A 17505-nucleotide genomic window follows, 5' to 3' on the forward strand; every position below is an offset into this window, starting at 1 on the left:
CAGTAATATTCTTGAACTAAATGGAGCTGACCACTAACGTAACACTAGTGGAAGTGAATACAACCAACATACCCTTTCCAAAGGATAAATGTTGAGGTTGAATTTTTGCTGCAGAGCAATCTGGTACAACCTCTATGCTGCATCAGTTTCCTGATAGCTTTATATGTCCTGCTGACTTGTACCATCTGTGTTTGAACACCTGCAGCTAGGGAGACTGGCCACAGTTTTGACTTGGAAGGCTTGCTTTATCTGATTTCAAATGGCTTTGGATAGCTAATTTTGAAGAGGAACTACAGATGATATGTGAGACTTAAGAATGTTATTGCCTGTCTAGCAAAAGATTTGTCTGTCTAGCAAAACTATTTCTTTATACTGAAATTATTCTATCAAACGCACTGTATAAAACTGTCTAACAGACATTGCTGGTTTCTCTCCTAAATGTGTAAAAAAGACATGTAGATGTGCCACTTAAGGATGTAATTTAGTGGTGGGCTTGGCAGTGCTGGGTTAGAGTTTGGACTTGTTGATCTTTTCCACCTAAATGATTCTAAGGTATGTTATGGTACCCAGAAATGTTGCTTAAAACATATTTGGGAACTTAACATCCTATATTTGATGGGGTTTTCAGGTTACTGCAAGACGTTTGCAGCAAAAGAAAAGTGGCGAGAACAGGCTATGGCCGAGGTATCCTTCAGAGGTTCAATCAAGTACTAAATGAAGATTTCTTTTCTTCTGAAAAATCCAATGTTTCAATTCAGCCTATCACAAACAGTTATTATAAAACTTTGCTTTTAAATTTATGAATTTATGACTTTAGAGAAACACTGCCACTTCACCTGGATTCCTAAGAAAGAAAGGCAAGTGGGCACAAAGAGAACTGGCCCATGGTGCAAGTCTGTCTCTGCTGCCCAACTGGCCTCCTTCACTAAACACTCTTAAGTAAGCAGTACTGGTGTTTCAAGTCAGTTTCGGAAAGAGACGGAAGAAAGAACAAGTAAAACATTCAATTAAAACAATCAGAAAATTCTTTCAAGCTTGTTTCTAGCACCTATGCATGCTTAAGAATTACTAGCTGCTGGTACTTTGCAAATTATGTTACAATTTTTGGACTATTACAGAGAGGAAAAAAAATGAAGCAGTAAATTAGGAGTCATAATCCTAGACAATGTGTTTTCCCAGTTTTGATCACAGATTTTCATTTATGTTGGATGGTTCATAAAAAAATAAGGAAAGTAAAACCTGTAAACAGAAGCCCTACTCAAAGAAGAAAGACAGTGCCAAGCTAGTGCCAAGCTGCTTGGTTGTTGTTTTCTTGGGTTTGAGGTGATTTTCTTCTAGATTTAGTGTAATTTTGTTGTCTGAGGCCTCGCTGATCCACATATCTTGCTTTGTTACGGCTTCGGGGCTGACTACACGTGAAGCAGCACTGAGTCTGTATTGACGGCAGCAAGCACTTGCCAATGCCTTTCAGCCTCTGACAGAAGTGAACCGACAGCTGGTCTTTGCTGCAGGGCAGCCCTATGGTGGAGAAGATAAGAAGAATTAGCTATATTTTTCTGACGCACTGTCTGTATTTCAAGAATTTTAAACTGCTTTATGACATTGCTGTTCTATCAAGGCTCTTATTTATGATGGCTTTCTCTTCCTCTGTATTACAGATCAGTTTGATCCCCCTGAAATTCTAGGATCTTTTAGTGAACACATGACCTTCTGTCTTGGAAAATGCAGCACTCGTTGCTGTTCAGTAAGACGTTACTTTTGCAGCAGACAAAGCTGATCTATGTTTTTCACTTGAACATTTCTGCTGATAAGGACTGCCAGGGAAAGCCTAGTAACAATGACTTGTGAGCCTGGGACTTTTGCACTCTTGTAACTGCATTTAAGACAGGGAGAGTGATGCAGAGCAAGGGCAGGCAGGAGAGCACAGACAAAGCATGTGCAACTACACGTTCAGCTTGGCTATGCTTCAATTTCTGCAGCACTAGAATAAGACAGGGACTGGTCCTGTGTGTACTATGGCGCTGATAGGTCTGTGGTAGCTTTAATAAACTGACATGTGCCAAACTGAGATATTAGAAATGGGAATCCTCAGCTGTGAGAAGACAAGGTGTGCAAAAGCAGGAAAATGGTGCATTATCTGAATGCAAGGCTGTTTTTCAGCAAATGCCCCAGCACTGGAACTAGGGAAACTCAATGAAAACTAGTATTAAGGCAGATCAAAACAGATAAAAGTGATTCTTTTCACTGTGAACCTCTGGAACAGCTGTCCTTGGGATTCCCAGGCCCAGAGCTGGAATTTAGGGATGGGGAGCTGAGTGAAGCCCCAATAATCCAGGAGGAAATAGTGACCTTTTATGCCAAGTGGACACTCATAAATCTATGGGCCCTGATGGGATTCACCCCAGAGTATTGAGGGAACTGGCAAAAGAACTTGCCAAACCACTCTTAATCCAAGTGACACAGTGTTTGGCTGCATGGAATAGTGGTCTACCTAGTAGGGCATTTCTTGTGTTTTATGGGCCACTTGAGTTTTATTCACAGAAATACTCTAATAACTAGTACTAATCTGTGTAGGCAGTATCTATTAGATTCTGTCTTTCTGAACATGAGAGGGACAGGAAATAAGCAGACCAATTCAACCCTAGGGCAAAACGTGTGCTAAAGATCTATGAACAGCAGCAGGAGTGATGCATCACTCTCAAGGGTGTCAGATCTGCGCTGCCCTCAGGAGTCAAACCCTTGTCCAACTGCCAAATTAGACTCCTAGCACTGACTTACTAAGAGGGAAGAATCATCCTCCAAAAGGCTTTTGAAGGCTTTTCTAGAAGGACTCTGAGTTCTTGCTGTTCTTACCTAAGGGAACCAGCTGGATACTGCGGTACACAGACTACACATAAAGATTTGTACCCTTTTGTAAGCTTCCTCCTTCCCCTGACACCTCTTTTCTGGGCTATTAACCATCTACACCACTGCACTCCTGGGCCTTTGAACAAGAGGGGTACAGGATACCCTAAGTCCCTACCTCTTCATTTTGGACAGTCCCACCCAGTGGGACACTGATTTTCCTTACAGTGTCTCTCTGTAAGAATTTGCTTGCTTGCACTCACAGTCCAGAATCTGCAGTTTCCACAGGGGGAATCTATCTTAAGAAATGGCATCTGTTTGGACTCACACTGCATGTCCTTCCACAGTCCTCAATGCAGTCTAAGTTACCTAAAATAGGCCAACACGAGCAGGCCTATTCATTTAGTTGTGGCATCATAAATTAGGCATGACTGCACTCCTCATCATGCTCAGAGGACTGAACAAGGCCAGGAGGGCTGGAGAACACAACAGCATGGTTCTGCCAACAGAGGAGCAGAGCAGCAGCAGGTCAGGTTGACCTGTAAGTACTGAACCCACAGTACTCAAAAGAAGTTAATAGATTGAGTAGATAGATTCAGTTCCCAGTTTTTGAAGAATCTCAGTACAAATGGAGAGCTTTCTGGAAACTGTCTCATGCAGGTGTATTACCATACCTGTACTTTTCCTGCACTCTTGCAGATTGCATTTCTGATGCTCCGTTGGCTTGGCTTTGTTCACACACATACTGTCATCTTCAGTTTCATTAGTTTCTGTATTCACGCATTTCACAGCTCTTTGCTGAATGCCCCCTCCACAAGAAACAGTGCACTGAAAGAAAGTAATATTAACACATATAAAAATATTTTTACATGGAAATTTTGTAATATGCAAATATTTGCGCTGTAATGGGACAGGAGGCTATAAATGCCATATGATCCAGAACCAATGACTTTACACTACTTTGTGTACTGTGTGCTCTACCCAGACACCTCCACAGTGTATAGTGGCCAGATTTGGGAGGATACAGTGGAAGGATAAATAGCATAAATATAGCATTTTGGAATGTGTAACCAGGGGGAGAGGACTGTTTTCTACTGAGGAGGACGCGGATGATCAGTCCTACAAAATAAGAGAGTAGTACTTTAAATTAGTACAAATTAGGACAATTTTTGCATCCTGTTTTCTCGCTAAGTTAAACATATATAATCATTCCAATGTTATGTCTACAAATGACCAAGATAAGATTTATAAAAAACCTCAGTGAAATGTTGTTTCTTTTGTGACATTTACACAGTGGTTATCCTTTCTTTATGACCACAAAAGAACAGCCAGCTGCTTGTTCTGGCTGCAAAAAGATGGCCATAAAAAAGGAACACTTTTAAAATACATTCTTGTACTATTCTGTAAACGTATTTAATTCTTCAGACTTCCCAGAGCATCTGGGATTTCCAATTAATCATAAGTGCTTTCTCTTAGTGCCCAGCAAGATAAATAATTCGACAGACAGAGAATGTCAGCTAATGAAACACCAGAGATGAAGACAGCACTGGTACCTCTCTAATTTTTCTGCAAATGATCCTTTCTCTGATGTATATATCTGTGCATAAGACACAATAGTACTGGTGTGAAGCCCATTAAAAGATCTTAGGTACTCTTGCAACAACTTTGTATTGATGTTTAAAATAATTTTAATAAAGTAAAATTAATAATTAATACATTAATATGGGATTGATAAATCAGTAAAATAATTGGTATAATTTTTTGTATTCAGGTGCTGCTTTTATGCATTTCACTTCCATATTTAAGTGTTACACTAACTCTACATTACATTATAGTCATGTCCCTGCAATGGCTTTGTGTCAAAACCAACTTATTACATTTTCTGTGTTACATGAGTCTCCATGGTTTCTCTATTTGTGGCTCCCACTTTTAGCATTCCTTCAATATTCTATTCTGTTGTGCAGATATTTTTAATATTATGCAGTGTTTATTAAGGAAACTGAAGGGAAAGGTTTATTAGAAATACCAGTTTCTTTATAAATAAATGTGTGTTGCAGATACTGGAAGGTTCCCCAAAGACATGTCTTATATTTGTCAATTAGATTTCCAGGTGCTAAAGTAGAAGGCTATTGGTCAAAACTCAGATTTTCTCTCCGTGTGGGCAAGTCCAGTATTCCACAAAGTTGCTTTAAGGATCACCGAACCCCCTCCAATAGCTTGAACAGTGGAAACTTTCAGATGAGCAATGGAAGAATGTAAATGACATCTCCTTTTTTTATTAGAGGGGACCCCTGGTGGCCTAGTGGTTAGCATGCAGGACTCTCACCGCTGCGACCCAGGTTCGATTCCCAGTCCCCCGGGCAGATGGAGCTCATTAGCCCTGTGAGGCCATCCATCTATGAGAAGGTCACTCTAAACAAACCTACGTCCTGAGGACCTCACTGCCATTGTCCAAGCTTGCTTGGCCCCGGCAGATGAACCTTAGGATTAAAGGGTGGGCTCAGTTCAGCGCAGGCTGTGTCTCACCTAAAAAATCCATTGCGCAGGCTGGAAAGGTAAAAGACCTTTCCCAAAATCTTCGTTTGCGAAGACTGGTCATTATCAGACAAGTTAAAAACTCCAGCCCTTCAACAACATCTAATGCAGCAACAAAAAGTGGAAGCTGAAGGAACAGAGATGGGCTGGCTATGAAATGTTTAGTAATATTTTCAAAAGTTCTTCATTTGTAGCTTCAGCTGTGAATAAGAAGCTACCCTTGCCACAGGCACTGAGGTTCAAAGACAAAAGGATAATATGCCCAAATAAGGCTAACTCATGACAAAAGCTAAACCAAAAATAAACCGAATCCTACCGGGCTCCAGGCCTGGTTAATCCATTGTGTACAAGGCTGCCTGTTACAGGATGCAGTGGCATTAGGTCTTTTGGTCCAGTCACAGTGCCCTTCTTCTGGGCAGTAGATGTGTCGCTTTTGCTGGCCACCACCACACGTTCTCGAACACTAACAAAAGAGGGGCACAATGAGAGGTGGGAATGGGTAACAACACAAAAACAGACCATAAAGACAGTTGGAAACGTTCATTCGGAAACGTTCATTCAGAAACGTGGATAACAAGAATTATCACAATGTGTTAACAAGAGTTAACAAGAATCCTGGGTTACTGACCCATGGGATTTGGAAAGATGTACAGGCTAGCCTGCACATCAAGTCCTAAAGTCTAGGCATGAAGAAAAGCTCTGCATTGAGACACTTACTTCATCATATGCTTGGAAGGAGACAGGAAATAAGCTGTTACTTGAGGAAAAGCTGTTCCTGACATGCATTATTGCAAGGACTATAGGACAGCATGGAAGTGGCTACACAGAACAGGCAACACAGAATTGCTCATCAGCATCACTGGCACCAGTAGCTTCTCTAACAAGAATCAGATTGAAGTCACATGTCTGCAGGATTATTCTGTAATACTTACTGAAGACAGAACAAGTTCATGAGATGCAGCATCTCATTTTATGAGGTGGCTGGGGACATTAAAATTTACCCAGTCCATACAATAAATGAACTATTTGGCAATAAAAGAGTCTACTTTTATTATATATATACTATATACGTATATGTATTTTATATATACACTACAAAGACAGTGACCTAAGTTATTTTTTAAAGATTCTTCTGTCCACATTCCAGTATTACTTATCCACTGACTTTTTATTATTTTTTCACTTTGTCTGCAGCAGAGCCTGCTTGAAATACACAAAGTATTTCACACTGTGGCATGAAACAATGTGCCAGATGTACTTTGAATAATGCATTGTTCCTGTCCTACAAGCAATTGCATCCTGTCCTACAAGCAACTGAATCCCTATGGACAGAGCACTCTGTCTGACATCTGGTAAATTAACCTTTTCAATCCAATTGTATCCAGTGTCCTTAGCATGAGGACAACTGTCAGGGTTTGACTAGTGTTTCTTTAAAAAAATTTAAGTGGTAAACAGGTGTAATCATTTGGCTATTTTTATTTTTTTGACCTTTGCTGATTAGTTTGACAGAAATCACACATCCTGGTCTTCTTCTTGCAGGTATGTTTTATCAATGTCTTGCAAAGAACAATGTGATCACCTCCCTTGAAATCCAAAAGCATCATGTCCAGAGGGCTGCAAACGTCATGGTGCTTTCTCCAGAACTGCTTTTAGTGGGAGTAAACGCTAAAATGTAATCAGAACATGTGCTTTAGCTGACACAAATATGTACCTGGCTGCCTATGAGTTCATTGGAACAGATTTATATTACAAAAGGACCCAAAAGTCAGATTTATCTTATGTCTGGCCTAAGTTTCCGGCTCTAAAAAATTTTAGCCCAAAATCTGAAGGGAAAGGAAAATTTTAAATACACCATAATGAGAAAGCAACATTAAAATGGCAGCAAAAGGGATTAATCTAAATGAACCACATTTACTGATCCAATAGAATAGCTAAAACAAATCTTTTTCCAGGCCATCTACTACTCTCTTTCAGGGTATGGAGATTTACAGCTCTGGCTGTGTATTACATGCAATCCTAAGAATGATTTGGGGAAGTCTGATGAACGTCTGTGCTAATTCTTGCTGTAACCATACACCAGGACTGCAGAGTGGTACACACCAGCTGTGTGTCTTCCTTTGAGCACAAGTTTGAGCACAGGATCTGAGAGTCACTGTTACCTGACAGGTAGTTGCTCATTTCCAAAGCTTCTTTTCAAGGACAATACCTTATTCCAGGGCTCCACATGCCACTGCAAGCAAGGCTCTGTGTTACACCTAGTGCTGAGTTGTGGTTTATATCCGAGTAACTGGCAATGAAAAGGCCTGAGCAGTCGCTTCTCACGGACATCAATGCAGAGAACATCTCGGATCTTGAAGCCGCCGCTGCAGTTCGCAGAGCACTGTACACAAAACAGAAAGGGGCACATCTCCAAATGATGCTCTGCTGAGGGGCTGTACCTTCCCCAATCACAGAGGAGCAGGACAGCCTGAGCTCTGAGCATCCTGAACAGAGGAAATTTCCAATTTACCATAGTAACAACCTGTTGTAAGGCTTAAACACTCTGGGTCTCATCATAGCAAACTGGAACATGCCACATAAGTACTTCCCTTACTTCCCTGCCATGTCCATTAATGACACGTGTGTGTATTTAATTGGGAAATCTTGACCACTATTTCCAAAAATGTCACAGTGAAAGAGTTATAATGTAACAAATACAAAAAATGAATTCTGTATGCAAGGAGATTGTCAGTTCCTCAGTTGTTTCAGAAGGAGGGAGGGAGGGAGGGAGCAGCAGTTCCCCCTCTCACGTTCCTTGCTCCTCATGGCACCAGGAGGTTCCATACTCCAAGAGCAGCCTGGGCATGAGAGAATGGGAAAGAAAAGAGGCACCCTGAGCCTCATTCATAGCCTGTGAAATCACTTCTCAGTTTAGAGCTCTGCCGGTAAGCTGAGCAAGCTCTTCCAGCCTCTTATTTCTCTCTGGAGCTTGCTCCAAGGCCTCATACAGCATCACCAGGTCCTGTCCCCAGACACCAAAGCTCAGGGGCTCTCCTGTTGTTGAGGAAGAAGTGAATTTTCTACTCAAAGGATAAGGAAAAATACACATTTTGACTTCATCGAGAATTAAATCCAATTCCAACTACACCACTGAGTAACGTCAGATCAGCTTTCACCTTTGCCACCACGCTGCAACAGCAGCTAATGCTGTTCTCCTCTGCATAAATAACCACTCTTCAGCTGAGCAAAGAATTTGAACATAATACCTCCCATGGGAGATGAAGAATGGATGGGGAGGGAATCCATACTCTTGTAGACTCTGGATAAAAACAGTGAACAGAAGTGACTGTGTAAAAAAATGAGTACAACTGCCCCAAAATATGTGCGAGGTATACCTAGTATTAAACTCAGACTGTAAGATCTAGTCTGAAGCACCTTTCTTTTAGGGAAGAGGAGAATTAGATGAGAAAAAAAGGAACAAAAGAAGCTCTACTACACTAGTAGAGGAACATAGCCATCTTGCTATGATAAGGTGCCTTAAGAATGTTTGAAATGAGTAACAAAAAACAATTTCACTTGTAAAGCAAACAAATGTTAGTAATTTTTATATATTAAATTGTAATTAGGTTTGTCTAGTTCAATTTATGGGAAACAGGGTGAGTAACACAATAGAAATCTGTTAGGAAAAGCCTTTTGCTTTAAATTGTTTTCACAATTGGACTGACACTTTTAAAAATTTGTGTCCCATAATATTTTACCATTAAGCCTTATTTCTAGATACTTTTTTTGACATAACTATCATTCATTTCTTGCAAGAGCAATGACATTTATGAAGAAAAAGTGAAGGTAAAATATGCCCTACTGTAAATGGGACTGCACAGTGTCTATGTATCATTTAAAATGAATTTCGAAGGCTTAAATGTAGTTATGTAAAGCCTTGGCCTTTCCTGAACTTCCTGAACAGGCATGTAATTCCTGTACAAATCAATTCTATGTCAAAGAGCTTAATAATATAGCACAGGTTTTGTAATTATAACCCTTTCTTTGTTTGAATCTCCCCTCTAGCCCAATGGCAACAACACTGACCACAAAAATGATATGTACTGAAAAAGAGTATCTTTCTCTTTATTAAATTGACATTATTTCCATACAATTCTGTAGGTTTTCTCTTTTGAGTCATAAAAAATAACCAGCTGTTTAAAACTCCATTTTTAGACTGCATGAAGACAAAATGTAGTAAGTTTCAAGAAGTCACCAAAGTCCTCCCAGGTGTCCATCATGCATCTTAAAATACCAAAACGTAAGACAAACACAATTCCTTGGGCTCCACTTGCCACCCTGGACACTATTCTCTCCCTTGACCAAGCCATGGGTATACAACTAGGATCAAACAGGGCCCTATACATAGTAGGCATTCTTCCCAGTACCATATTCTTTCATTTTTTAATGTAAAAATTAGAGATTAAATGGATGGGGAACAGATCATGTCACATAAGAGATAACATATGGTGACAAGGGTGAATAGGAACATGATAACTCCTTCTTCCAAATTCCCACTGCTTCTTAAAATTAGGAGGTGCCTCTGGAGGCAGAGATCAAAAAGGTGCCACAACCAAATATGTAAGCTTTGCCCTACAACCTCCACAGAACATGAACAGTGAGTCCTGCTTTGGCTCTAGATGCAAGAGTTAATGAGTACAACCCACCACAGGAAGAACAAAATTCATAGCAGATGTGTTTCTTGATATAACTTGGTCAGGAAATCAGAAAATTAGTGCTGAATAGTCAACTGGGAACCATGTATGCATTACCACTGAGTAAATAATTGCTTTAAAAACGAAGTACTTAGAATTTCCTACCCACTGAAATTTGCAAGCTTACTGTTCACACACAGCTCTGAATGAAGTTACCTTGCTCCAATTTCCTGTTTTCCAGCTAGCACATGGACGGAGATAACATTTTCTTGCAGGATCAGGCTTTTTGATGTGCTGACAGTGAGATGTGTTCCTGCTGCTGCACTCCACCAGTCTCCAGAAAGCCCCCATTCCACAGGTGGTGGAGCACTGCAGAAGGGTAAGAGGAAAGCCAAGGGGCAAACTCAACATTAATACATCATTTGGAAACAATCCTGGAATCTAAATATAAATATCTAGAGCCATTTTAGATGACCTAGGTTATCTGAGAAACTCAAAAGAAGACTTCAAATTCACCTGAATTTTACTTAATGGTCTGAAAGAGGGCTTTCTATTGCTTTGTTAAGATGGTACCAATTTTGATTTATACTATGCAATTCTCTTCTTTGGCAAACTCCTTCTTATTGAGACACTCTAAATCTGTACCAGCTGTTCCACTGTTTTCTTCTCTTATCTTTGGGGATCCGATGTACAGTGTAATTGCATCCAATCTCCAGTATTGCTCCCTCTCTATCCCTAATATTCCTCATGAGATAGCCAGTAAATTAAGAGCATGATGCTGAAAATCTTAAATAAAATGTGAGAATCTTGCAAAAAATGTGCAGCAAAAAGATGTTTTAAAATTATTAATTCAAGAAGGGACTGAGTGTTTTCAACATTTGAGAGGATTTTGGTGTCTGAGGTAAGAGAAAACTGATTATTCCAGTCCAGATCCCAAGAATGCACACTTCTCACAAAAAAGTCAAACACTGTCATTGTATTCTGAAGCAGGAAGGGGTGAAGATTGGCTGGAGATATCCATTTACCTTTTTCTCCCTTAAAAAGGGAGGGACAGTGAACAACTATACATACAGAATCAAATCCAACACACCAAGCAACCTGTAGCTGGCATGAGAAACAGCATAAATAATCTTGGACTAAGTCAGCAAAAGGATGCAGAAAGCGACTGCTATTGTTTGGTTTGAACTCCTTTTGTGGAAGTGGGAAAGCTGAGTAAGTGGTCTTGGAAAAATAAGGAAACCTAAGCTGAAGATGAGGCAGGAAAAAAATCAACATTGAAGACATGGAGATTCCTGGAACATGTGTACAAGGGTCCCGTTAAAGGGAAATGCATACCACTGTTAAGTTTTGCCTAGTGACATATCTATCCAAGACAATTTCTCTGCCTGAGAGGATGGACTGCCTTTGTCTTGCTTGCTGACTGTTTGATGGCTTCCTCAGCTCTGCTAGGCCAGTCTGACAACACCAAGACTTTACTGAAGGGGTGCTCAGTCTTTGACCAAAGCCCCATTCTGAGCACACATGAGAAGATCAAAGACAGCTGCAGGGATGGTGCTGGGTAGGTCATACTTATAAAAGCTTTGTATTCTTGTCTGAGGAAGGTGAAACACAGCAGGGTTCTTTCAAAACCTGCTATGTGCAGGTACAGAGTCAAGAGGGAAATGCATGATGCTGCAAACAGTGCAGCACAAAACACACTCCAGCATAAAGCCTTAGATTTCTTGACTGCTGTTTTATGCTACATAAAGGAGACAGATTGATCTGAAGTTTGTGAAGACTTACTGCTTTTCCCTTTTGTCATTTGGGAACCAAGATTCCCTCTTGTCATAGTAGATGTCTATTACGGGGGGAGAAAGTGCAGATGACTTTTCATGACCAATAGCAGAGCTGCAGTATGAGCAGATCTGGTGGTAATGGGCTATCTTTGGTACCCAGAAAGCTCCTAGAAAGGGAAAAGTGACAGCCCAGAATGACCTGGGAAAGTAATAGGAAAGAAAGTAGAAGTTACAGACAGAAGCATCAGTGGAATTGGGCACTGTTTTGCCCTACTCACATTAGTGCTCTCCCTTGGGAGGCAAGTGCCAGCACTGGTACAGGACGTCATACCATTCCATCTCAGTGACTATCACTATTCTTGGGCACTATTTATTTACTAGTATAGATGTATCATAAAGAGCACAGAAATGTCAGAATATTGGCAGTTACTAAAAGAGAAAGAGAGAGAGTATAGCAAGATGTTCATCTAAGCAGATGCACTAGTCCTGAAATAGCAATGCCTTGGACAGATGTCAGCTAAAAACACCCACAAAGTTTTACTAAGGACAGGTATATAGAAAGAGCAAAAATAAAGTCAGAAAACTGTAGATTAAAAATTAAAGGTAATGAACAAAAACAAAAGGTTCTGTGAATGTTAGAATCAAGGTATGTGTCTGAAATAGCTAACTTTTATTTCATGAGAAAGATAACAGCTGACTTTATTAATAGAATCACAGAATGGTTGAGGTTGGAAAGGACCTTTGCTCATGCAGGGCCACCTGGAGACAGCTGCCCAGAACCATGTCCAGATGGCTTCAGAATCTCCAAGGATGGAGATTCCACAAATTCTCTTTTTTCATCACTTTTCCTTCTTCAAATTTGTAAAAAAAAAAAAGTTAAACGTGACACACCTTCTATAAAGTTAATTTTAACAGATACAATAGCTTTCACAAGAATAGCAAAAGATTACCAAATCATTAAAGAATAGCAAAGTTAGATATATTAAGTATCCTCAAACTGATTCCATCAATTCTCTGAAACCAAATATATTGACCTTATCTAAACATTCATTTAAGTGTTCCTCAATAACTTTGAACTGTTGAGAATTATTTTTTCTATAGATTGGAAAAGTCCCAAAGGATTCGATAAGAATATCTTTCAAATTATTTTTAGGAAAAGAAAAAGTCCTACCTGTGGTCTAATGGAATGCTTCACCCAACTTGACCTCACAAGAACATAAAAAACAAATTACTGAATAGTGAAGATCAAAATGGCAAATACTAACAAAAATGATAAAGCAACAGAAAAGCCCACATGGGCATATCTAGAAGAAATTATTCAATCGAGTCTAATACCCTGCTTGGACAGGGGTACATGGCTCAATGAAGAAAAGGAGCCAGATGACATGATGCATTTTTACATGTCTGTATAAAGCATTCTTTTAGTAAATGATGGAAATATAGTCCAGGTGAAATAATTACAAGATTGGTGTTCAGCTAACTGAAAAACTGTAGTAAAGTGGTCCTCATTGGTTCAGTGTCGTAATGAACTGACACTTCAAACATAGTCCTGCAGGGCTCTGTCCAAAGCCAGGCTCTCTTCGGTATTTTCATTAGCTAACTGAATAATGAAAGATAGCATGCGCTTAAAATACATGCAGATGATGACAAGTAGGGAGAGTTGCCAAGAATGTTGAAATCTGAATTCAAAGACACCTCACCACATTAAAAACTATAAGAAAACAGTGAAATTCAAAAATACATGCCAAATACTGCATTTAGGGAAAACTTTTTATACATACATATATATATACGCACATACACATTCATATATATAGCTCTCAAACATAACTGAGAACATCTGACATCTGCTGATCTAGAAATATTGTATTAAGGGATGCAGACTTTACAACGGACCACAAATTCAATAAGTGAAAGTGAGATGGTTACAAAATAAGACAAATCTGATTCCAGCATTCACAAAGACAGTAATAAATAAAACAATAGCAATTATTCAATTTTATCTGCCATGTGTCAGCTGGGGCCACAATGAATGTCACTGACGAAGAAATATGTGATGAAACTGAAGCAAGTCCGGAGGAGAAAAACAAAGTCACCAGATATTTAGAAAACACAAGGAAAATCTGAAAAGAATTTAGAAATTGGACCTCAGAACAGTTATTAAGAAGAAAATTTTCCTTCACAGTCTTTATGTAAAAAAAAGGAATCTTCCTTTTTAGTACAGAAGATTTTGGCTATGTACAAGGAAAATATTTCTAAGGTAGATAATGAACGACTAGGACAGACTGTAGCATCTCTATGTTAGACCTCTGCTCAGGCTGTGGTGGGCTTGGGGGTACAGCCTTTCCCCTGAAATTCTATTGTAGGCTCTTTCACCCAAGCAGCTCTAAATGCAGGTATTCAGGCATGTCCAGGAGGAAATGCTTCACGTGTCTCACCAGAACATGGGAAGCTAAGGCCGTTCTCACCCGGCCATGGGAAGACACAAGATGAAACATCAAACTGCCATCAGGAACACACGTCCTGAACAACCACTGATGTGGTGGTGACAGCCTGCTCTTGCTCAGGGGTCTTACCCACTGGCTGCATCCAGACAGAGGACACCAACACGATCTCAGTGGTCTAGATGTGCCTCCACTGCCATGGGATACACTAAGTCATCTCTTGCTGTCCTTTTGGGCCGTGCAATTCTGCAATTCTATAATTTTGAATCATTCCAGGTAGAGCTAAGGGCAAGCAGGTACAGAGAAACAGAACTTCTCCATCAATACTGAGACAGAGGCAGATCAGTTCAAGGAGGTTTCCAGATTTGACTCTGTTTAGCTTGGTAAAAAAAGGCCTTCGAAGAATGAGATAATTAGTCTTTCACTTTAGGTACCATGATTTCAAGCATATAAAATCCATTCACATAAAAAGAACCCTGTTTACATAAAAATAAAATTTTACAATGGGAAGGATATTAAGTAAAAGTTTGTAATATATGGCCAGGCCCCCTGATGACTATATTCACTCTATGTAAGCAATCTAGATCCCCCAATTTACCAACTCTTTTGTGTCAAGTATTTCATATGAATGTATGGTACTGATTTCAGATAATCATGACAAACTAAGAAGTTTCATTTCAGCAATGGGTCAGTCAGCTGTTCACACTCTCCACTTTTACAAGCTAAAAACAACTTACCTCACTCCAGTTGCCTACTATCCAGTAGGCATCATCAGGCAAACTGTTGGGTGCTGTTATATGGCTGTTTTCTGTGACATTCACTAAAACACCCTCAGATGTTGCACTTTGGTTCCTCAGAGCGTGCTCAAGAGCTGAGGGTTGCGTGCTGGTAGTGACCGTGTCAGGCAGTTTTACTTCTTTTCTGTCGTCATTCTTGTCTCTTGGTACATGTCCAAGCACTGTGGGCGTTTCTGCAACTGGTGTTTGTGGGGTACTTACTTCTACAACTGGCACATCAACCTGCAGGCTGATATAGTTTGCTGTTGTTGGAAATGCCAGCCCTTGTGCTGCTCTGTTAACAAGAAGGAACATAGAAGGGTCTTGGTGGTGAGATGCTGGTGGAGACTGGGGAGTCACGCTCTCATTTTGAAGGACAGGAGAGGCAGTGTCTAGGGTTGTGCTTCTGGTTCTGATTTCAGAATTGAGTTCTGTGCTGTAAAAGAGATCAGCTGGTTTCCTGCTGACTCCAAGAGGCCCATCAATGTCATCAGACTCTTCGGTTAAGTAATCATAGCTGGAAGTTATTTCTGGACTACTAGTAAACGAGGAAACAGGAGTGTCCTCACTTCTGTGCATCTCACTCTCTTTAGTAGAAACTGGCTCACTTTCAGAAGTATTTTTGGAATGCCTTATAATTTTAGTACTTAAGCTGTTATAAATAGGCCATGAAGTAGTATTTTGATATGAACTGTTTTCAGTAGAAACAACTGGATAATTGTAAGCATCACTCGGTCCAGTAAAATTATTTTGTATTGTTCTGTCGGCTGTTCCCTCTTTTTCTGAGACATTACCCAAACCAGAGGGTGTAGGCAAACAGGGAGTTACACTTTCAGGCCTGGGTGTTTTTGTTGTTGTGTAGGACCTTGGGCTTGGTCTGAGTATCCTGCGAGGAAGATTCCGTTCGGGATTAGTAGTTGTTTTTCTGATTATGATCTTGCCTCTTCTGGGTGCCAGTGGGGGCATCAGGAATCTTCCAGCAGAAGGGCATTGCTGAAGACCACACAGGGCTTTAGAGTTTGGTCTCTTGGAACTATCACATGGCTCATCACTATTTTTGGCACAAGTGACATTACGAGTCCTTATTCCACCACCACAGGTAACTGTGCACTGCAAGTGAAATAGAATTAATACACATCCCCTCTTCATTCTGCCGCACATATCAATAAGTATCAGATGGCATTTGTTTATAATACAGAAGCATCATTATAAATAATCATTTAAAAAGCTTTTCTTGAAGAACAAGCGCTTCATTCTAGTGATGTTCTGCTATCACGGAGTTCTTTCCAAATTTTAAGAACAATAAATGTCACCTTGAGGAAACAGCAGTGAAAAAAAGACTACACAATAAAGACAAAACATGAAAGTAATACAACAGATTTTGACTTCTTCGTTGACTCATAATAGCCATCTAGCCAACACTTTTTCCACCAGGGTTATAAAAAACCAGACTAAAAACCTGCAATCAGACCCACATCTGACTGGCTCGGTGCTGTTTACAGTGCCCCAAACCTGCTCTGATGATCCATGCAGCTCACACACCCTTGTTGACTTTATGAAACAGATTTTTCATTCATCCATGGAGCAACCACCAAGTGCTGCCAGAGCTGCTAGCATGTCCCTCTTCAATTACAGACTACTGAAAGTAATTAACCTATCTGGCTTCTATTTAAATGGGAGCACTGCTGTGTATAAAGGGTGCTGGAAGCTAAAGAGACCTGGTTTTTCTGTGATGTTTTTCACTCTCAGGCCCACAGGCACAGCCATGACTTCAGAAGCTGTTGCTCCTCTAAGGACCTTGTGAAATCACACCTCTCTGGTCTGAGGTACTAAGGCTGGATGACTGGCTGAGTATGAATGTAGATGTTACAAACAACCTACTGGAGGAGTTCTTCCTAGGATATGAGGGAGCCTGACCAGCTAACTTAGGGGGTTTATAACCAGGTGCCCGACATGAAGTGATGAACACTCCTTTTGCAGCACTCTAATGCCCCTGACACATCTAATTTTTTTTTAAAGCTAGGTCACAGGGCAGTAAAACACCAATGACCTTGTGTTACTGGGACACTCTTTATTGTTCACACTTGTAAAATAACATCAGCTCTGCAGCAACAGGAGCAGGGAAGCAAGCAGAGTAGCCTCACAGTAGGTAAGTTCATTAGCTATTCTGTCTGGCGTCCTTGCACTTCCAGATGAATAGCATGTTCAGTTATTCAGAGCTGTGCAAATTCACCTCAGCTGCTATCTGGCCTCTGAAGTTATTCAGTAAAGGATTTTGCTCATTGAGGAAGACAACAACAACTAACACTATGTTGCTGCTTAAACAAAAACACAACTCTCTTATTTTATCAGACTTTGCTGCTAGCATGATTTGTACCAACATTCAAGGGAGTTAAAAGGAATATCCAACCTTATTAATTTTTTGGGGTAGTGCCTGTCTCCCAGAATTAGTTTTGAA

At 40.2% G+C, this 17505-nt stretch overlaps 1 protein-coding gene across 1 annotated transcript in view; it reads right to left on the reverse strand.

Moving 5' to 3' along the window:
* Positions 1–560: 560 nt before the first annotated feature.
* Positions 561–17505, reverse strand: part of ADAMTS12 (ADAM metallopeptidase with thrombospondin type 1 motif 12) — a 141056-nt gene continuing 124111 nt past the window's right edge. The window contains exons 19-24 of the mRNA XM_027709467.1: positions 15009–16157; positions 10269–10421; positions 7586–7759; positions 5696–5842; positions 3519–3672; positions 561–1518 (exon numbers count right to left, since the gene is read on the reverse strand). Of these exons, the coding sequence (XP_027565268.1) occupies positions 1283–1518; positions 3519–3672; positions 5696–5842; positions 7586–7759; positions 10269–10421; positions 15009–16157 (2013 nt within the window). The 3' untranslated portion in view covers positions 561–1282. The remainder of the gene's footprint in view (positions 1519–3518; positions 3673–5695; positions 5843–7585; positions 7760–10268; positions 10422–15008; positions 16158–17505) is intronic.

The sequence above is a fragment of the Neopelma chrysocephalum genome, unplaced genomic scaffold, assembly GCF_003984885.1.
Source record: "Neopelma chrysocephalum unplaced genomic scaffold, ASM398488v2 Primary Assembly neopelma1_96780, whole genome shotgun sequence".
Taxonomy (NCBI): Eukaryota; Metazoa; Chordata; class Aves; order Passeriformes; family Pipridae; genus Neopelma; species Neopelma chrysocephalum.